Source organism: Artibeus jamaicensis, unplaced genomic scaffold (assembly GCF_021234435.1).
Source record: "Artibeus jamaicensis isolate MK-2021 breed Jamaican fruit bat unplaced genomic scaffold, CSHL_Jam_final contig_3174, whole genome shotgun sequence".
Taxonomy (NCBI): domain Eukaryota; kingdom Metazoa; phylum Chordata; class Mammalia; order Chiroptera; family Phyllostomidae; genus Artibeus; species Artibeus jamaicensis.
Genome location: NW_026521738.1, coordinates 7953380 through 7974481, shown reverse-complemented (window position 1 = coordinate 7974481; position 21102 = coordinate 7953380). Strand labels below are relative to the sequence as shown.

At 45.3% G+C, this 21102-nt stretch overlaps 1 protein-coding gene across 3 annotated transcripts in view; it reads right to left on the bottom strand.

The window, feature by feature from the left end:
* Positions 1 to 21102, bottom strand: part of SPRED2 (sprouty related EVH1 domain containing 2) — a 116298-nt gene that overhangs the window by 34110 nt on the left and 61086 nt on the right. The window contains exon 1 of one of the 3 annotated variants that reach the window (XM_037126254.2): positions 14931 to 15265. The exons of the other annotated variants lie outside the window; for them this stretch is intronic. Coding sequence (XP_036982149.2) covers positions 14931 to 14947 — 17 coding nt within the window. The 5' untranslated portion in view covers positions 14948 to 15265. Of the gene's footprint in view, positions 1 to 14930; positions 15266 to 21102 lie in introns of those variants that run through there. 3 annotated transcript variants of the gene reach the window in all.

Sequence of the window (21102 nt, the reverse complement as noted above, 5' to 3'; positions counted from 1 at the left end):
GCTGGGCAGCGAGGTGGAGCAGGAAGGGCAAAGGTAGATTCGGTTTCTAAAGTGCACAAGGGAAATGCTGCTAGCATGTCTTAGAAATTTTTCAGAAAATGTTCTCTCAGAAAATAACAACAAAGATGCTCCTGCAAGTTTCAACCGCTACAACAGTGTAACTAATTACAACCCAGTGCAGTTCCAGATGCGGTATGAACACCAGGTGAGCAGGGCCCCAGACTCTTGACTTTGAGCTGAGCTGCCCCGAGAATCAACACCACGACAAATGCTCTTTGACTCTCGCCACCCAAACAACGCCATGTTCTCTAGGTGCATTTGGAGTAAAACTCTTATAAATTAAGCTGGGGATCTGCTATGTAAATGTGGTTTCTTTACGAAAAATGTCCTGTGTTCCTAACGTGGACTCATTTGTAAAAACAGGACTTGCTGTCCCGTGACGCTCAACATACAGAAGAGGGAGGTGGTACCCTAAAGCAGGATGGGGAGGCACAGACCAATTTCAAAGCTAGATTTTTATATGCGGGGTGTGTGTGTGTGTGGGGGGGGTGCTGATTCTACAGTGGAACAGCCAGGTCAGGATGTCGGGCCTTAATGTTTTCTAAGTTCTCTCCAGATTCAAAGCTGGCCCTGTATGGGCCACGTTATGGGGGTAAACAAAGGAACTGTAGGAAATAGTGCTGAAGCAACACTGTGTCTGTAAATAATGTTCAGAGGCAGAAAGGTCAGCAGTGCCTTGACCTTCTCAGTAGCTGAAGAAACCTCTTTTTGAGCTTCAATTTCCTTATTTGCAAGGGGAGGGAAGGGAGGCAAAATCGGGGTGGAGAGAGAGGGAGAGAGGAGATCTACTCTGCTGCTGGGAAGCGGGAGGGTTAATTAAAAGCAGTGATAGAAGGCGAAGCGTCTGATACAGAGAAACTGTAGCCATCGCTGATTGTTTCTGCTGAAAGGCTGACTCTGGTTACAAAAACAGGTCCTTTAAAGACCAGCCTCACCAGCCATCGACCGCCTTTTTCAGAGAACTCCTTTTTTGGAGTGGCAGGGGGGCTGTCAGGAGAAAATCCAAATCGGATCTCGGGCAATTATGTATAAAGACCAGGATGGAGCCTCCACTCTGGGCATACCTGTGGAGCAAAGTAACTCCATCTGCCATCTGGGAACAGGCCCTTCTCGCCCCGCGCCCCCCTTTCAGATAAGGAGAATGGAACTTTTACACCCCCCATAAATACTTCCGACCCCCTCTCCTGAGTCAGCCCTTATCTGATTACAGGGCATCTTTATCTCTACATTATGTTAAACATTACATTCACTTCCTCCCAGCCCTCTTTCCACCCTTCCCCACTTCTCCAGACCTTGAAAGGGATTAGCCGAACTCCAGCCTCTCAGGCTCCCCCCTTCCAGCCCGCACAGCCCAGCTGCTGGCAGGGCCTCACAGAGCCCCAAGCCGTGCCGCGGGGCTGCGTACCCTGCTCACTGCAGCCTCGCCCCTGCCCAGCCTGTCCTTCCTGTGCCCGTAGATTTCTACAGGCTCTTTGGTTTCCTTGAATTATATACAGATATATAAAATATTACACTGTGTAAAATGTATATATTAAGTATATATGTCTAGCCATCTTTTAAAAAAATCAGCAAAATATTTCAGCAGAATCAAATGTGTTGAGAAGCCAAAAATATTGGCCACATTCTATTTAAGTGGGTGGTGGTTCTGTGAGTGGCTGATTTATTAAGTATGAACTACCTAATTTTTTTTTCAAGTCGACTGTCCTGGTTTTAGACATTTATATATTCTGAACTTTACAGCCAAGAAAAGTTATACATAATGTAGTTTTGTGCATGGCGGGACCATGATTTTCTGTCTGTATGAGCCGCTGAAGGTAGAAGCTCTGCCTGCTTAATGTTCACGCAAAAGGTGTGCACTGTGAGCACTGGCTGGGGCATCACAGAAAAAGGGTGGCAGGACAATCCCGCTGAAGACACTGGACCTGGCAGGGGCCAATGCTGCAGACCATCTCTCCTCTCAAATGCTGACACTCAGGCATGGCGAAGCAGCAAGAAACTTTCTGAACAGTAAGCGTCTGCTTCATAAAGAGAGCTGGTTTGCGTGACATCAGAATTGGGGAAGCTCAAAAGTGGGCTGAGGTCACGTAAGAAAAGGCTTCCCCACAGTAAACTAACATCTGTGAAATTGCCGTGAAGTACCCTTGATGGAAAACTGTCTCGGGAACTGCCTCACCCCAGTATCTTAGAAGGGAAAACCAAATCTAAGTATTCGAACAGGTCCTAACATCATGACTGTGACCTCCTGCTGCCAAGGCACTCTGGCAGTGACCAGATTTACCAGGAGAGGTAAATCTCTACTCCAATCTCCACTGCGTCCCTGCTTATCTCCTGAGATGCCATAGTTCATCCTGCCCATGCAGAGTAATTCCCCCAGAGGATTACAACAGAACTTTCATAGGCTTTATCTTTACAACGCACTCATTCTTAAAATGGCACTGCGTTTCTAGGAATGGAGCCCAACGTATTGTATCACATGGTACCCGAAAGGCAGTGGTGGTTGTGAGTGCTTGCCTGGCGGTGCCCATGCACAGAACAGGCCGAAATCCTCCACAGGAAGAGGGAATCAACTGGCTTCTACTTATGATGCTCTCAATTTCTTCTGTTTTGTAAAAATCTTTTCACAGAAATCTGGCAGTGACTGCGACGGAAAGCTAGGGTCCTGCTTATATTGCAGGAGCCCCAGAGGGGGTGTGAATAGTTTTCCTTCATTATTACGTGCTGGGTTCAGAATCTGGGAAAGTGTTTTAGGAATCCCCACCTTAGTCTTGCACCCTACTAAGTTCTGCAACGACTGCAAGGTCACTAGAACCCTCCAAGTCCAAATTCTACCCTCACCCAGAGGGAGAGTACGGGGCATGCCCATTCTCACCCTCACAGGCCGCATCGAATACCAGCTTCTCTGTTGTTGATGCTACCTAGTTACGCTGCGGCACATAAACAGACCTCCTCACCCACACACCCCTTTTTAGTGCGCACATGAGAAAGGGTTGCTTTCTCTATTATTCTAAAGGGCACTGCCAACAGCACTGACGTTTGTAATATGCATGATTACTGAATGTAATAATCTACAAATCGCTCTTTAGAACCAATCCTAGCACATGAAGGTTTATTAGACATGGCCTCTAGTATTTTTACTTTCCTATTGAAATTTTAACACAAAAACACTCCGTTGGAGTTAACTACCACAAACTCCTACTGTCATATGCTAGTGATTCTATGATTCAAAACAAATGGCCAGACCTCGTTCAACACACAGTGCTGATCCAGCAGGCTACTGCCTCCAACCTTTTCCTTCAAATTACAATGCATTGCACACAAATGCGTTTTCCAGTCTCCTGAGAGCTACTGCACACGTCCAGGCCCTACGAGCTGGAATGCACGTGTACTGAGTATTCTGGCACGTGCTCTCCCACATGGGCCGAGGCACCGCCCTGCAGTGTAGACAGATGTCTTCGAGAAGGATGCTCTCTGGGGCTGTCCCCACTCAGGGTGCTGGGCAATGTGCTGTTCACTACTCTGGACCCTGTTTCTCTGCTGCTGAGTCCCGCCACCCTGAAAATGAAAAGGCCAAAGAAGGCACATGAAGCAAAGACAAAGAAAAACTGAGAGCGAAAGCCACACTTACAAGCTTTATGGAAGCGTAAGGAGGCCTTTGAGAAAATACCAGAGGCCCTTAGGGATCCTCAGCATCTCCACAGCCTGGGAGCAGTGACCTACAGTTCTAGAATCTATAGCAGTGGAGGTGACTCTGAGTTCTGGTGGCCCCGGTGCCCCCCACTTCTCGGGGCAAATCTTCTTAGGCTGTGAGTGACAGGGGGTGATGCCCACGGCAGTGTTCGGGCACGCTGGAAACTTGCCGTGCAGGATACGGGTGTGGGCGCCCTTCTCAAGGGGCTTTAGAAAGTCCTATGAGGTTCACTCAACTCTCTAGCACTGTGCTTAAAATGTAATCGTTAATTTAACCTCTCAGCTCTTAGCGCCTGCTGTGTGAACAGGCCGAAATCCTCCGCAGGAAGAGTGATTCATCTGGCTTCTACTTATGACGCTCCCAATTTCTTCTCTTGTAAAAATCTTTTCACAAAAATCTTTTGATTTTACTGATTTACTATATCCAGTGTCTTAAGGACACAGCTATGGTTTAAAATAACACTTTCCCCACTGACATTTAAATTCAGCACTTAAATTCAGAGGTCACAAGAATCCTAAGTACCCGAGGCCCATGATGACAGATCCCTTGTAACTGGGCGCAGCAAAGCTGAAGGCACCAGGCTGTTCTGCTAGTGTACAGCCCAAACCCACAACACTGCGTAGTCTTAGACCAGAGAAACGGACCATTTGCTGAAGGAAATCTCAGCTTCGGCCACTGAGAAGGCAGTTTTAGAAGCTGCATCTAAGACTTTTTAAAAAATGGTTCTTGGGCAGCGCTCCCAGTGTCAGTACAACTTTCCTGAGCAAGGCCCTCCTGAGGTGAGACACAGGCCCCGCTGGCAGAAGAAGGGCCTGGCTGGAGCCCTGGGTCAGGACAGCGGACGCACACACAGTCAGGAAAGGTAGTCGTTTTCTCTCGAAATTTGAGAAACATGTACTCTCATTCCTATTTACAGCAGAAGGGGGTCCGTGGAACTAGAGTCCTGGTCCTGGTCGTTCGCTCCTTAAATCCTGGGTAGGGTTCCTGTTCAAACACTTGGGACCTCTGTGTCCTCATCTTGGAAGTGCCTGTTCAGTGGGTGCGCTCTTTAATGGTAGGCTGTGGCACACATTTAAAATTATTTTTGAGTTTTAAAACAGTGCTCCAGCCCTGGCTGGTGTAGCTCAGTGGATTGAGCATGGGCCTGCGAACTAGAGGATCGTGGTTCGATTCCCAGTCAGGGCACATGCCTGGGGTGCAGGCCAGTTCCCAGCAGGGGACGCATGCGAGGCAACCATACACTGATGTTTCTCTCCCTCTCTCCTTCCCTTCCCCTCTAAATTTAAATAAATAAATTAAAAAATAAATAAATGTGTTCCAGGAAATTAAACTAACTCATACTCTCCTCCAACAACAGCAACAACAAAGTAAATATAATACAATTTAAACATTTTTTTAAAATGACACTGCCGCTGAATTGAACAAAATTAAAAAAAAATTAATTTTTAGAAACTCATCATCAAATAACTGAATTAAAATATGAATTCTACCATAGCACTACACATCAATTCTCTAAATGTTAATGAGGATATTTTAAGATCAGCTAAAACCTGTTAGGAAATTGTTAGGAAATAATGGTAAGATTTTACCACAACGGTTCATTAACATTCAAGGCATTTATAGGAGACTTCCGAATTTTGTCAAAAATCACCCAACACAGACAACTCTGACATGAGTAAACTACTGTAAAAAGTGAGAAGTTTACTCAACCCAAACAGGACGAATCCATGTCTCGCGGAGACGGCTGTGCGGCTGTGCACTGAAGGGTGACCGCACGGCGTGGAGGGGGGCAGGGGTGCTGAGGGGGCGGAGGCCAAAGTCTGAGATCCAGGTTTACGGTTTTGCTTTCATTGTCTGCTGCTCTGCTGAGCCCAGAGTTCAGTGGAGTTCATGATTAATCAAGATCAAAGGGTTACCAACTTGAACAAAATAACTCATCCCTGAAGAGCCCTGTCTTCTACTTTTTATTCCGAAAGCACTTTTCCCTGTTTTAACACACCCTTCCAAAAATGGCATTTACAATCCACACGTTTAAGCCCCCAAAGGCCAGCCGGTGGAAATTTAGATTACTAAACAAAATTAACTCTCATCACATTAAAACATATGTGTAATAGGAAAATTGGTACTTCAACACAAAATAGCAAGGGGGTTTGTTTAAAGTTAATAATCCCTAATTCACATCTTTAAATTGCTACCCTTGAACATCTGTGCCTGACTTTCCCAGAATGTCTCCTTTTTATCCCTTGTTGAGTTGGAGAAGACAAAGCAAGCGTTTACCTAAGGATGCACATGCTGGAATGCGGAAGGAGTGTCTTGTTAACTTACAGGAAGTTAACAGGGATCCTGGGATGGAGAGAGGAACAGGCAGAGGGTAGGTACCCGTGTGATGAAGCCGCAACGGCAAACTGCTGGCAGCAGACAGGACCTAGTGCAGGCTGACTGGACAGCTCTGCCAGCAAAGTTTTTGTTGAAAAAACTGAAGACTTCCATATGGAGAGAAAAAGAGAAAATGTATAGTGCAACATTCTAAGTGAAGATCAGCACTAAACCTAGAAGATGCTATAATGCGACAGAAAAGTCTGGTTATTTCTCCTCATGTGATCTAAGGCGTATTTCCCATTTTTTAACCTGCTACCTGCCACCCCTCCTAATCCCCAAAGTAGACCGTGGTCCAAAGGACGGGAAATTACTTTACCGAACTGCCTGAGACCAAATCCTAAACCTACAAAATCCTTTATAAGCCAGGCCTTAATAAGACCTGTTTTCAAACAAAAGGAGGTGCCAACTTAGCCCACAGGGAGGAAAGTCAGCACGTCGTGCTAGTAAGAGGCCGCCTGGGTTTTAAGAGCCTCCCTGCCTGTATTCCAGTGGACATGAATGGCCTTTCAGCTGGCAAGAATTACCAAGTCATTTGGTTCCCTTGCTTCTAGGATTCTGCCACCTCTCTCTGAGATGAAAAGCTTAACACACAAAGAACCAAACAAAGCACAGGCAGGGCGTTTGTTCTCCTTGAAGAATTCTGGATCTTTGCACTGACCAGGTAGATGCCCGAGTAGAGGCAGGCCTACAGGTGGACTGCAGGTCTTCAATTAGGACTAGAAGAGCCACCCAGGTTAGATAAGACCCTCGTTAAGCTAGAAAGAATCACAGAAACCACCTACCCTGGACCCTTCGCTTAGAGAATGAATGTGTTCAAGGTCACCAGCACTGCAACAACCCAAAGGACTAAGCTCTGCTCTCTATAAACTGCCCCCTCCCCTGACACTTTGTTTTAAAGGGGCCCTGTATTGTGGCAGAGGTCCTCACAACATCCAAGGTAGGTGATCTAGAGGATACAAGAAGTTATTTTCATTAGTCCCTTAAAATTTATTGGATAAGCAATGGACTGTCAAAGAAATTGTAAGAAGAAATGAAAAGATATCACTAATCACAGACATGGGACGGGGGGGGGGGGGAGCTGGGCTGGGGAATCCTGCTTAGTTTGGCAAAGTTTCTACCAACAAAAGTGATCCTCATATTTGGATCCATCAGTGAAAGTCATGCCATAAGCCAGCAGACTTGACCTCTGTTAAGTGCAACTCCTTCTCACTCCTGGTTGAGACACCCCACACTCTGCTAGGCAGCCTCAGTTTCTTCATATGCAAAATGAGGGGTAGGGGCCCAATGACCTTAGAGGTCCTTAAAAAATATTTTATGTATTATTCTTTGAGAAAGGGGAAGGGAGGACAAAAGAGAAGGAGAGAAACATCTGTGTGTGAGAGAAAGATTGACCTGCTGCCGGCTGCACATGCCTGGACCAGGGAGCAGGCCTGCAACCCAGGCAAATGCCCTGACCAGGAATCAAGCTGGTGACCCTTTGCTCTGCAGGATGACACCCAAACAACTAAGCCATGCTGGGTGGGGGCTGAGGTCCCTTTTTAAACTTTGTGTTAAAACACACACACACACACACCCACCCACCATGCCCTTAAAGTCCTTTATCTGTGTCAGAGGGCTTAGCAAACTTAAGCCACACAAATATTCTACAAAAGCAGATCAGAAAACTTTCAGCAGTAAAACGGCAACCGAAAACATCTTGAATTGAAAAAAAATCCCAAACCACAAAGACCTGAAACCATGACAAACAGATATGTTCTCTCAGTGCAAGTGTTATTACGCAATTATAAAGTTCCCAAGGGTGAAACTGGTCTATCAAAGTGTTTTGAAAAAGCAAGAAAGTGTTGAAAATCGAGCTTTAATAAGTTTAATAAGATCCTTTGAATAAAACAGGTACAACTTTGCTATGTGACTGTATTTACACATCCACAAATGTGAGATTCTCTCTAGCCACATAGAAGAAAATCCCCAAGTCGCATTTACAGGACACATGCAGGCAAAGAGGAGAAAAGGGACCTGCCTCTTTTCTCCCGAATAGTTCATCCTTCATGCTTTTATCAATCGACTCAAGGCAGCTGCTCCAGTGGCAAAAGGTAATGAAGCAACTCCTCAATTTAAAGGTGGGGAGAAACTTGTTGGCAGACCTTGGAAAAAGCACCTCTGTGCACTTCCAGTTTCACGCTGGATCCGGGATGCTTCCACGACACGAATGCACTCAGGTCCCAGAGTTCTCTTGTACATCAGTTGTTTGGAATTGGAGTGTATTTTCCTCACAGGAAAACCATCAAATGGTGAGCAGCAGCAGAAGAGCCTAATCAGCTCCTCAAACACCTGAACCAGGGGTGCTATTTCCCAACGGCTTGTAGTGTCCACTGGCAGTCTCCTTAGCAGAAGCCTCTTCCCCTCTCCACTGGGAAGGGCCCATTCTTACTCGGCTCTGGCCGAGGGTTTTTCTAACTGGGTGTGGGGCAAAGGAGAAAGGACAAGCAAGGAGGAGTTCTTAAACTCCTGATTTACTCTTCATTTGGGGGACCCTGGAATTCGATACCACTGGATCTGGAATGGCTCTAAAAAGAGCCAACCTGATGTTCATCCACTGCTAAGATGGAGAAATCTTTACCCCTAAGCAAGCAGTCAAACCAAAAGCAAGACACCGAGTCACAGCCATGGTCATCAGTATCAATGCCGCTGGTCAGGAATCCAAGTAAAGGTCACTGGGGTGACTGCTCTGTTCTTTTATGGTGGCAATGATGCGGGTGAGCAATGAGAAGGGTAGGAACAAGGCAGGCGTCAGGCCCATAGGATAACTGGGAAGCAGTGGGCTCTTGACTGCAGAGAAGAACAGGATATGACCTGCAAGGGCCATTCCCTTCTGAGTTATTACAAAGTGGAGCCATCCACCTGGTACACGTGCTTCCTTCAAATGACTTTCCTCCCATAAAAGAGCTGGGCAGTACAGAGAATGTGTAGGCCAACTAGCTATCAAGCTTGCTCACAGTTTAATAGAATATTCTTAAAATAGTTTCAATTGTAGGAGAGTATTCTGGCTTGATTTCAAAGAGAGCTTTCTGGGGAACACTAGTGCTATCCTCACAGAACTAAGTCTACCAGCTTGTGGAAGGAGTAGAAGCTGTCTGATTTCAAGACTCTCGGTCTTCGCAGAAAATTGAGACCCTTGGAGGCAAAGCTGCTGAATTAGGCCTTTCCTGCCCAAGACCAACATGCTCACACCAGGAAGTCTCACCAAGCTTCAGGTCATGCCTTCAGTGGTGGCTAAAGACCACTGCCCACTACCCGAGGCAGGACAATCAAGTAGCCACAGCCAACTTCTCCCACTGGGAGCTTTTCTGGCCAGGTGGCAGTCTGTGCGGCCAAACAGATGAATCACACTCCCCTGAATCCATGCTGTCCCTGTAGGCTGCCACTGAGTCTCAGAAGAAAGAATAAAAGGGCCCTGTCTTAATGTTTGGTCACCGGGAACCACCCACAGCTCATTTCATGCACTGTGTGCCTCAGCCCCCTCCCAGGATGAAGCCCACCTGCAGGAAAGTCGTGACCCCTGAAGGCACCGCACACGTGCCACCCCAGACTGAACACTGCTGCATACCCAGCCGTTTCCTGCAGTGAGCACCCAGGTTTATGGAAGCCCTTGTGTAAACCAGAAAGGCTAGATAAACACAAGGAGTTATGACACGATGGCACTTTTCCTTGTGTGGCTGCACACAGAAAATTAACCCTGCCATTTATTGAAAGTCAACTCCTATCTCAAAGGGCGATCAATTTCACATTGCCTTCCCGGCAGCATTATTCACAATAGCCAAGAGGTGGGAACGACCTAAATGTCCATCGAAGGACAAATGGACAGAGGAAACACATGTAAGATTTTTCAGCTTAAAAAAGAAAAAAAATCCTGCCGTATGCTACAACATGGATGACCCTTTGGGACATTATGCTCAGTAAAATAAGCCAGACGCAGGAAGACAAATGCTGCATCATTCCATTTTTAAATTCTGCTGCCTAAATGAATCACACTCACAGAAACAGAAAGTAGACTGGTGGTTGTGAAGGGCCAGGGAGGGGGTGTGGGGAGCTCTTTAATGAGTACAGAGTTTCAGTTTTGCAGATGAAAAGATTCTAGCAATCTGTTGTACAACACGCATACGGTGAAATAATGATGTATCACACACGTAAAAACAGCTAAGATGGCAAATTTTACATCATCTGGTTTTGTGTCACACACATAGAAAAGGCAATTTGAAATGCGAAAAGGGGCCACTTAAAATGGATATACTCAAGACCTCAAATTCATAAATTCTGGGCTTTGGCAAAAAAGTATTTCGTAGTCATTACGAAGTAAACATCACCATGTGCGTGTGCACACCCCAAGGAACTCTCCCCTAATCTAAGAAATATACTCTTCTACACCCTGAGAAACAAGTAACACATTTACAAGATCTCGAGGTAACTACAAAAGAGAGACCTTGTGCTTCGAGTAAGTATAAATGTCAATGTGGCCCATGCTCGTTCCTTGGGCTACCAGGCAAACTGCATACATGAAAAATAAAACACTAATGAGTATTGTAATGAGTAATGAGATAGTTTGTATTCCTTACAAATGAGATTATTTGTAATGAGTCCTGACTGAGATAAAAATGGCTTTTTACAAAACCAGCTCAAAAAAGAACAGAGGCCAAGTGAAGCACAACGGACTTTCCCCCAACTGTGAGCTTTAAAGACTCCCCTACGAGGCCTTAGAGTCGAACACGTGCTCACCACGTCTACAGCGTGGGCAACAGGATCCCTAGAATGGTTATGATCAGTCCTTAGTTCTCTATTCCAACCTCGGTTTGAAGGTTATTTTAAAAACACACAATCACAAGGATTTCCTAAGAATTCTTTCTTCATCGTGGGGGTTGGTAATGTTTTTTTATTATTTTTCAAAGCAGAAAAAGGGACCCTTTGATTTTCCTTTGGAGCAAGCTCCTGCCAGATTTTACACACTGCCGTTTGGCGATGAGCACACACGCCCGCCCACAGACGCAAGTTCTGCTCTTCACCTGTCCCAAGCAGCCTGTATGACCCGGGCTGCCTGTGCCCCACTTAATGGAATTCGGGCGGCCCAGTCAGCCTGCAGGCCACCCGCCCCGGCGCCAGAGCAACCCCTCTCTTCCACTGGATGGGTACGAGGAACATGTGTAGAAAAGAAAACCACGAAAAAGCCCAACTCTGCTTGGACACTGCCAATCTGAAAATCTTTACAACTATATGAACTAATACTGAAAACTAAAAGTCATCTTTGGGGATGGAATATGGAAAGAGATAGTATCTGGTTGCAGTTCCTTACACACTGAGCTCTATGAAGAGAAGGCAGCTAAGTCCCTGTCCTGCTCTCAGAGTGTGCAGCAAGGAAGGTAGACGGTCACGTCAGCCAAGAGATCTTTAGAAGAGGCCCATGTGCCGGCCTGCTGCTGAAGCCATTTGCTTTCCCTACAGTGATCATTAGTCATGAAGAAACCTCAGTGATTAAGAATCACCTGGGAATGGGCATGAATGCTATAACTGTCCCACATGCACCCTGAGACAATCTGGGCACAGGTGTCAACGCAAACAAGTGGACAGCACATTTATACCTAGAAGAATGCTCAGGACTAATAAAAGTCCATGCTGGTTTGATAAGAAAGTGGTCATCTGCCCCATTTATGTGTCCTTCAGAGTGGGGTTTATGCCGTAAGAAGGCTATTGTGTACTTACTTCTGGCTCTTCTGAGCCATGAAAGGTGAGTTCACCTACACATGAAAGGTGATTATTTCCAGACATTGCTACAAGATTTATCTACAGGTGCTACTAATCCCACCCACTGTGTAGGCAGAGTGACCACAAACCCTGGATGTCGGGGGGACAGTGCAACAGCAGAAGATGGGCGATGGACCACAGGCCATGAACAGGTCTGGCCCGCCCCTGGGGCCATCGCCACACACCCATAAATCATCCACCGTGCAGCAGGGCCAGACTGTGCATTTACTAACCAGATCTCTCTAAACAAAGTAAGTGTCTTTAAATGTTGATAATCCAGAGTGATTTTAAATAAACCTATTTTTATTAAATGGTTACTGAATTCATTATAGCTGTGAGTCATTAGAATATACTGTTAATACACGCTCAGCAGTGGAGAGGTCTTCAAATCTCAAAGACTGGGAAAACTACCCTTGATGTTTACTAATCTTATTCACTGAAATATTCTGGACTCTTATAAACTTTGAGAATTCAAACACTCTATATTCTGACTTTCACTCTCTCAAGGAAGAAGAGGGAAAAAAACCCCTTTGTCCAAGGTTGCGTCACTCTACATGGCTCAGAAAATGTGGCCACCAAAACTATCAAATGAATTTTTGAGTAGGACAGTTCTTTCTTGATATCCGTCCAAGAAGAGTTAGCCCCTGAAGAAGCAAAAGGGAAATAGCTAAAAGTTGCTTCTATACAGAGCAATTAGTGGCTCCAGATTAGAGACTCCAGTAAATCTATGAATAAAAGAAAACTCAGGAGGAATCTATCGCCAATAACAATAAATCTCCACTGAAGAGGGAATTAAAGCAAGGACAGGGCTTGGCCAAGAGTGCAAGCATTTTTTAACTCAACACCACCCAACACGTAGCTCTGAACACAGGCAGCATCCAAGTCAAAAGAGATGAGACCCTCAGCACTGGCTGTAGCTCTGTATTCCTTTGCCCTCAAAGGGGAAAGAAAAAGGAGCCTAAAAACCATGTGGTCACTCGGGACTCATGGCTCATGGGCTGAACAGCACAGGGGCCCCTGAGGAGTGGCGGCCCCAGTGGCAGGGTGCTCACCGCCGCTGAACTGCAGTGGCCCTTACCCCCTAGGGCGCCATGTTCATTCGCCAAAGCTGAACAGGGCCCACGCTGCCCTGAAATCGTCTGGACAGGGCCTTGGTTAGTCCCTACTACACAAGTCACAGGAAAACAAGCCATTTCCAGAGAATGCCAAGAAGTCAACAACTTTGGAAGACATGTTTTCATATACCTGCTTGTGATCATTTTCTGTAGGCCTCAAGGAGGAAAAAAAACCGTAACAGGAACTAAGACACTGGCAAAATCAGAGCACATGGGCTGTCCTTCCTTTAGTCCGTATTAAGTCACGTTGTTTTTCTGATTACTTTTGACAAAGGGAACCCTGAACTGAGCATGCTCTTCACCAGAGCTTTGAGAGAGGACCCCATTTACTGTAAGGTCACAAAATTCAGGCTTTAGTTTAAGCTAACATTTTTCAAAGTAGCTTTTCTTTTACAATTTAAAAAGTGTTAGTGAGAAGAATTTAAAAGGGCCCTCACTTTGAACCTGAAGTATTTTTAACATCACCAAGCGCCATTATTAAATACACATGATGCATGTATACACACACATGTAAAAATAAGCACTACAGATGTGGGCAGGAAAATTCTTAGCAAAACCCCCACATATTTCAAATACTGTTCTTCCTCATTATTGTCCTCTACCAGAATTAGCACGTTACAGCATAACAGGTGGCTTTCATTTATAGAATGCAAAATTAATGAAATTTGGAGATAGCCCCGTCTCCAAAACCAAATTGGCCATTCTAAAAAAAGTATATCCCTTAAACCTACAAAACAAACAGAAATGAACCAAACAAACTCCCTTCACACTGGCTTTCCATACTATCTGAATTTCTAAATGTATTTAAATAAGTAAATTTAATACATTTACCGACACAAAATACAGACACTTCAAGGAAAACAAGACAATATCATGGGCTTTACAAGAAGAGGCAAGGGGAAAAAAAGACTGCCCGTTTTTCCTGCTTGAACTCCAGACATGTTTAATGCTGTCCGAGTGATAACAGAACTTACCATCACGGATGGAGCTACTCCATAAATGCTAAATCTTAGGCAAAATTGTGAGCAGTTGTGTTATAGATCCTGACCCGACCTTTTTGGACAGACCAGAAAAGCATAAATAGTACTCTGTCCCTAACAAGTAGGATGCAAAAAGTATTTAAAAATACGAGGAGACACTGAATGGGCTGTCAACACACTGAGGAATGTTTAATGTGCTCAAATAAACAAGGTCTGTGCCTTAACTCGTCAGGCACTATTTAAATTTAGTGAGTGAAGGAAGAGACAGAGGGTCAGACAGGCGACACAGCCGCCCAATTACGCGGGGCAACCCTTCAGAGCACGTGAAAGCTATAATTAAATGTTGGTACCAAGCCCCCACACTCCCTTCTCCCACCTAGAGAAAGTTAATGCATGAATCCAGCGTGAACACATCACGATTTGTAAAAACAGATATAGGCCCTCAGTAAGGGAATAAAGCTTTCTTGCAGTAAGTCATACGTCTTGAAGGGCAGGAAAAAGCACAATATATATTTTTTAATCCAAGTCATAAATACAACAGTTATAATTTGAGCACCTCCTTTAGCTCATTTCTGCTTATTCACATTTTTTTTTCAGTTTTAAGCCAGCCCCCCAAAAGGTATACCACCTCTGCAAGCTGTTTCCTAGGCAGCCTCTTTTAAACCATGGGCTTAATGAAGGAGATGGGTTAAGACCGTTTCTATCTGAATACCTGAGAAATCTGTTTCCAGAAAAGGGATGAGTGGACAAGAACTCTGACCATCAAAAGACCAGGGTTACCTCTATGTCCTTGCACGTGGGCCCAACACACACACACACACACACACACACACTTCAGTTCTTTATGAAAGCAAACCCTGAAAAGGTTAGGCAGAAGAGAAGGAGAAAAATCAGTCCACATAAACGGTAAGCACATACCTGCTGGGCGGTGCCATTTCCTCTACATTGTAGAACCCAAGTGCTGGGTATCAGCATTATTGCTACTATAAAGCTTCCGATAAAAATGGATCGTCTCTTGCTGACCTGAGAACCAGCTGGCTGCTTGACGAGTGGTTTCCCCCATGTGTGATTCAGTCTCCTTGACAAACACTGCATCGCACTGGATGAGTCATCCCAGGGTTAGTCCGCATTTTATGGGCCTGTTGTGTCATTACTCACATTCGACATCCTGCTTCTCAAAAGTGGAAGCTGGAAGCCTGACAGCTGACAGATGCTTTTTCCAATTAAAATATTGTTTTTAAAAATTCCTGTAAGTTACAATTATCAGTCATTGATGATACTATGACCTGCCCAGGAAGCAAACAGCACAGCCCAATGCCCAGATTAGTCTGCAGAACCACAGCACCGACCGTTCACCTGCTTCCCACCCCCAATCGAATGATTTTGCTCTGAGTTGGAGCAGAGGGCCCTCCCTCTTTGCAGCTATCAGTGGGTGAGAGTGCAGGCCTGGCCCTCACTGATCCTGTGTGGTGAGGTCACCCAGCTGCGGGAGCTTTATAAAAATGACACACCAAAATTTTGGTCCTTCAACTAATTTTCTTAGGTGGGATAGGGGCATTGTGTTTATAAAATTGTCTACTTTTTAGAGAAAAGTATGCTAGGGGTGAAATAATACGCTATCTGGTATTTTTCATGAAATATTTTAGCACAAAAAGGCAGGGAGGGGTGGGGAAAGGAGGCAAAATCTCGATACCTTTGCTTCTGTGTGGTGAGTCTATGAGGATCGGCTTATTATTCACTTTTGGTTTGAGTATCTCTTAAATTTTACGTAATAAAATGTTTAACACCCGCCCTCCACCCCGAGTCTCTGCAGTCTAACTGGTACGCAAACAGGGCACTTTTCGAGTTAGGCACCAGCCTGCCATGCGTGCGGCAGGGTGCCACTCACGCAGTGCACTCCAGTGCCTCTGTGGGTGCAGGAGACTCCGGCTGGAAGGTGTGACTCACACACGTCCGAAGGCTGTTGTGAGGGCTGCAGTCCCCACCCCCCAAACACAAATTCTTGACGCCCTCTCCTCCCAAGACTGTCCGGCTGTTGTTCCTCATGCTTCCTTTGAGGATGCGAGCCCCGGCCTCATTTGTGAGCTCAGTGTTGACATAATGAGGGAGAGGTGACTATTTCCAGCTTCCTTATAAGGTTTGGAAATGTTCCACGGGAGGTTATGTAAGTCACAGCCACAGTCCCCTTACACCAACCAATTCTTTGTAAGGTGGCGCAGTGCCTGCACAGCTCGCTTTATGCTCAAATTGGGTTACTTCAACCATGTGAAGGAGGAAGAGAACTTTGATTTCACGGTTAGAAAAACCCCCGATATGGGAGCTCCAAGGTATGTTACACGAAACCACTGCTGAAACTAAATGTCATTAAGAAAAACCATCTGGGTTGTTCCGTTTGGAAAGCACAAGTCAGCACAGGACACCTGAAGTAAAAGGTCCCACCAAATCCTCGGTCTCCACAGGGGGTGTGTCAGGCCAAGGTTCCCACCTCGGCCAACACAGCCAAGCCCAATTCTCAAAGGACAATGCCCAAAAGGACTGCGAATCATCTGCAAATGGTCGTGACAGTCCCTCCACGACACAAATGACAAATCCACACTGATTAGGACTGTGGGTGGCCCTGAACTAAAGCCCTTCTTGGTTCTGACAAATTCTTCCCTTGTAAGGACTGCAAGCTACAGGCATCAAAATGTCCCCTGGCGATTTAATAGTAACTCGTCACACGCTTGCCAAGTATGATTTAACTAAGGCAACAGGTAGAAGTAAGGTAATTAATAAACTTCTAGTCTAATTTGAGTTTCTAAGTACTTTAAAGAAGTAAATCCATAGCCCATTAAACATTTTTTTAATTTAGATTTTACTAATTAAATATAAGGAAGCAGCAGCAGCAATGATGTAGGCACACATGGAATGAGAATAAAGCATGTGATACAATGTTAACCAACCGTAAAATGGGTGCAAAGAGATCTCTGTACTATTCTCACAACTTTTCTGTAAGTACGAAATGTCTTGAAATACAATTGAACACAAATACTACGTCACTCCTGCGACCCCCACGCAGTTTTTATGGCGGAATAACCACCCGGTTGCCGCCGCCTCGCCCATTTCCACACACCTGGACCACAAGGACGTTTACCAAAATGCAAACACGGAGAAACGCCTCTGGTCAGAATTCCTCCAGATGTGTTCCTTACAAACAATTTCTTAAAGACTCCAAATAACAACACAAAAAACCCAAATAAGCACTTCGGGAAAACAATATACCGTGTTCTCAACAACACGGTGTCATTTTGCGCCTCACAAACCTACCCAACCACAGGAAACCTCACTTCCATGCCTGTTACAGAAAGCACTTTGGGAAGTGTAGGTGGTGAAAAGTAGAATACCTTTCTCCGATACTTTAAGTTTTCTTTAGAACACACCTCACTATCGCAACAAAAAGCATCCAAACTTGGTTTCTGCTGTTTCACAGACATTTCTACTTGGTTGGCTTGCACGCTGATGGCCACTGGTCGGTCAGGAAATTAACTTGTGTATGTGATCATCTGGCCGCCCCTGACCGCACCGGGGTGGCCTCTGCTGAAGCCACCATCGGCAGCAGCCAAGGAGCCTGCACCTGTGTGTGCAATGGAGGTGACGGCTCTGCTGGTGCTGAGCCATCTGGTGTCTCTGGTGGGAAACAGCCGGCCCTGGGTGAGGCCGTCCCTAGGAGCAGTGGCCTGCCCCGGGCCCGGCTCCACCTCGCCATTTTCAGAGCCTTCTTGGGCCTGGGAACCTGGAAGCCAGTCAGGATACCTTTGGCCCCTAAGCTCCCAGACCAGTCTCCTAGCACTGATCCTTAGGTGTTAAGAAGCAAAGTGAGCCTGGAAAATACAACAGCACATAGCTTTCGATTTCTTTTAACTTATCAATGAACTCTTACTTTTAAGATTTTTGCCATGTATTGATTTGTACATGGGACTTTTTAAAAGCAATTATCTGTGGGGTTTTTTTATTTGTTTGTTTGTCTTGCGGGGGGAGGCTCAAGTCCAAATATTGCCTAATGTGAAAATATAAAAGCAAACACGCTATCAGTGACGTTAGTAGTGTAGGCTGTACTGACTATGTAATGGGAAGGAGCATGAACCTAGAGTCAGGCTTTCTTCATTCAAAACCTAGCCTGTTCCTTATGCTATTTAACTTCTCTGGGTCTCTGTTTCTGTATCTGTAGAATGGGTACAATACTATGAATGACCTCACACCGTTGTTCTGTGTGGGATAAATGTGACCATTCACAAGTACTTGGTATAGAACCTTGCTACATACAGAATACTCATTAACTTCTGCAAACAAGATAAGGATGTTTGTAAGTGTTATGAATTTAGATTGTCAGGGGTGGGCAAATTATGGCCAGCCACCACACTGGTCTATTTACACACTGTCTATGGCTGCTTTAGTGCTACGAAGACAGAGTGGAGCAGTTGCGACAGAAACCACACAATCCCCAAAGTTAAAAACATTTACTATCTAGACTTTTACAGAAAAAAGTCAGTAGTCCACTGGCGATCAACGTTTGAAGCAGATAAAGAACCAGGTATTTGCCCAACAGAAATTTTAGGGTCATTTGTCCCTTATTCTGCTTAATTCCTCAATTTACTTATTTATTTACTAGCAAGGGACACCTTTTATTTTTATAGAGAACCTTACACATTTTGAGAAACTTAAATGTGGTCCCATGTTAACACTTTTTCTACATTAGATTATTAGCATTTTCAAGCAAACAGGAAAACTGAAATAAACACACAGGAAGTATGGGTATACACACACACCAGTCACTTGGATTCAATAATCAGCATTTACCACAGCTGCTTTAACACATTCATCTATCCATCAATCCAGCTTGTTTTTAAACACATTTCAAAGTTAGTTGCAATGTTAGAAAAAAGTGAACCCTAACATATTAAATTTTAATCCCTTGTACTCTTCTATAAAAGTCAGGTTCTCTCTGCCTGCACAAGGGTATGCAGTTGTATCCAATGGGAAATCAATGAGGTTTGCGCACTAGACTGGGTTCAGCAGCCCACTGGCCCATTACTTGTGTTACAAAACAAATTTCTATTGCTAATGCCTCAATTTAGAGTCAGATGCACAAGCGTTATCTATGGTGACTTACAACACAAAACACACATCACAGCGTTCTGTCTCTTGGCTGTGGGTAAATCCAGAGCCTGGGGTCGCCCGCTGGTCTTTCTGCCTCCCCTACTGCAGAGTCCAGTGACCCCAGCTGATGTGTGTGAGCCCACAGCCTGCCTCCCTCCCCCAAGTTACATCTGTGCATTATGTCGAAACCACATGTGTCCCCAGAGCTTGAAGCAAGAGGTGAAAGATGATCTGAAAGAGGCATTCAGGAAACTGAGCAAACAGAAATGAAGGATGCTTTCAAGAGCGCCGGACAGACAGGCAGGATTAGTCCAGCACGAGGGGCCTTTCCCAACGAGGGCGGCTACCCCGTCACCACTGCCAACAAGAGCCCAGTGAGAAGACTGGGGGCCAACCCAGAAAAATGAGGAACATGCCTCAAACGCAGGTCCCAAGATGCATCCCTGCATCCAATCGTTCTGCCTATTTTCTTTGGCAGAAAAACTTGTTTATTTGGGGAAAATGAGCCCACAGCATTAATGGATAATGCAGGTGAAGGAACTCCTGGGACCTGTCTCTGGGAGAGGAAATCTGAACAAAAGAAACCATTCTAATTGCTTCAGTTAGTTCTCTTACAAGAAGTCTTCTGCAGCTGTTCGGATGGAGATTAAATCTGGGGTGCACTTAGACACACAGTGTCTTTCTGGCAGTCACTGTTGCCTTACTGGAAAATATCAACATCTTTGCAAAGTCAATCCAACAGAAAACTGCAAATGTTGAGGGCTGGGGCTGGTCAAGGAAGAGGTGGGAGACAGATGATTTCTATCATTCCCTACAATAGCAGAATTTCAGAGATGGCATGAAAATCTCACGTGAAGCCAGGTTAGCTGTCTGCCATGCCACCCAAATTGAAGCTGGTTGGCACAGGGGTAAGATAAGGCTCGCTCCAAAGCTCATGGTTAATTTCGGGATGTTCAGCATGGCCAGAGTCCGAAGATACTCACTGGATTAAATGCATATGGGCTATTATGCTAAACAGATGAACAAGAGACCCTATGATGTGAAGACCTTCCAGAGCTAGGCTTGTAGATTCAGCCAGGTTTGTTCAGAAAAAGATAAAGGGAACTCACATTCACCAAGTAACCACAAGGTGTGGGTGTTCTGTATGGTTATTCCAATTCACCCATAATTTTGTTCCTTGCCTGTGTGGAAGAAAAATAGGAGGCTGAACTAATGGGTTGATTAGTCTAGAGAGTCTGAATCTCTCAAGCACAGGATGTTACACAAGCAGGCCAGGACTGATAAAAGAGGAAGAAGGAATTTGAGCTATATCAGGAATATGGAGTCATTCTGGGAAATTATGGAAGGAGCCAAGGGCTTGATAGAAAGGAAGAGGTAACAGCAGTCAGAATTCTGGGTACAGGCATAACTCCTTTTACTGCACTTTGCTTTATTGTGCTTCACAGGTGTTGCCCCCCTTCCACTTTTTATTTTATTTTATTTTTTAAGAAATCAGAGGCAAGACCCTCTACCAGCAAAAAGATTATGACCAGCTTTACTGTGGTGGTCTGGAACCGAACCCGCACTGCCTCCGAGGTATGCCTGTCTCCGACTGGGTTGGAGCTGGGTGCCCTTTAGAATACCACTGTCCCCTTCAAGCCTGGTGAGCAAACAGGGCAACAGTGCCTGACCTCAGCCACCTGACCTGGGCCGAGAGAAATCACACCTGGGCCTAAAGATGAAACGTTAAGTTCAAGGGATGAGGTTGCCTCAAGACCTGGAAAAAGAAGAAATACAGGGAGTGCCTAAGGGGTGACCACATGGTGTATTTTAACGCCTGCCAAGCTGAACAGTGAGGTCTGTGTTTGAAAACTGATCACGGTTGGATAGCTCCTTCCTCAAGGCGCACCCGTGCCACGAATATCGGTGCACAAACGCAGCCTGCTGGGCCCCGGGTGCCATCGGCCTAGCTCGG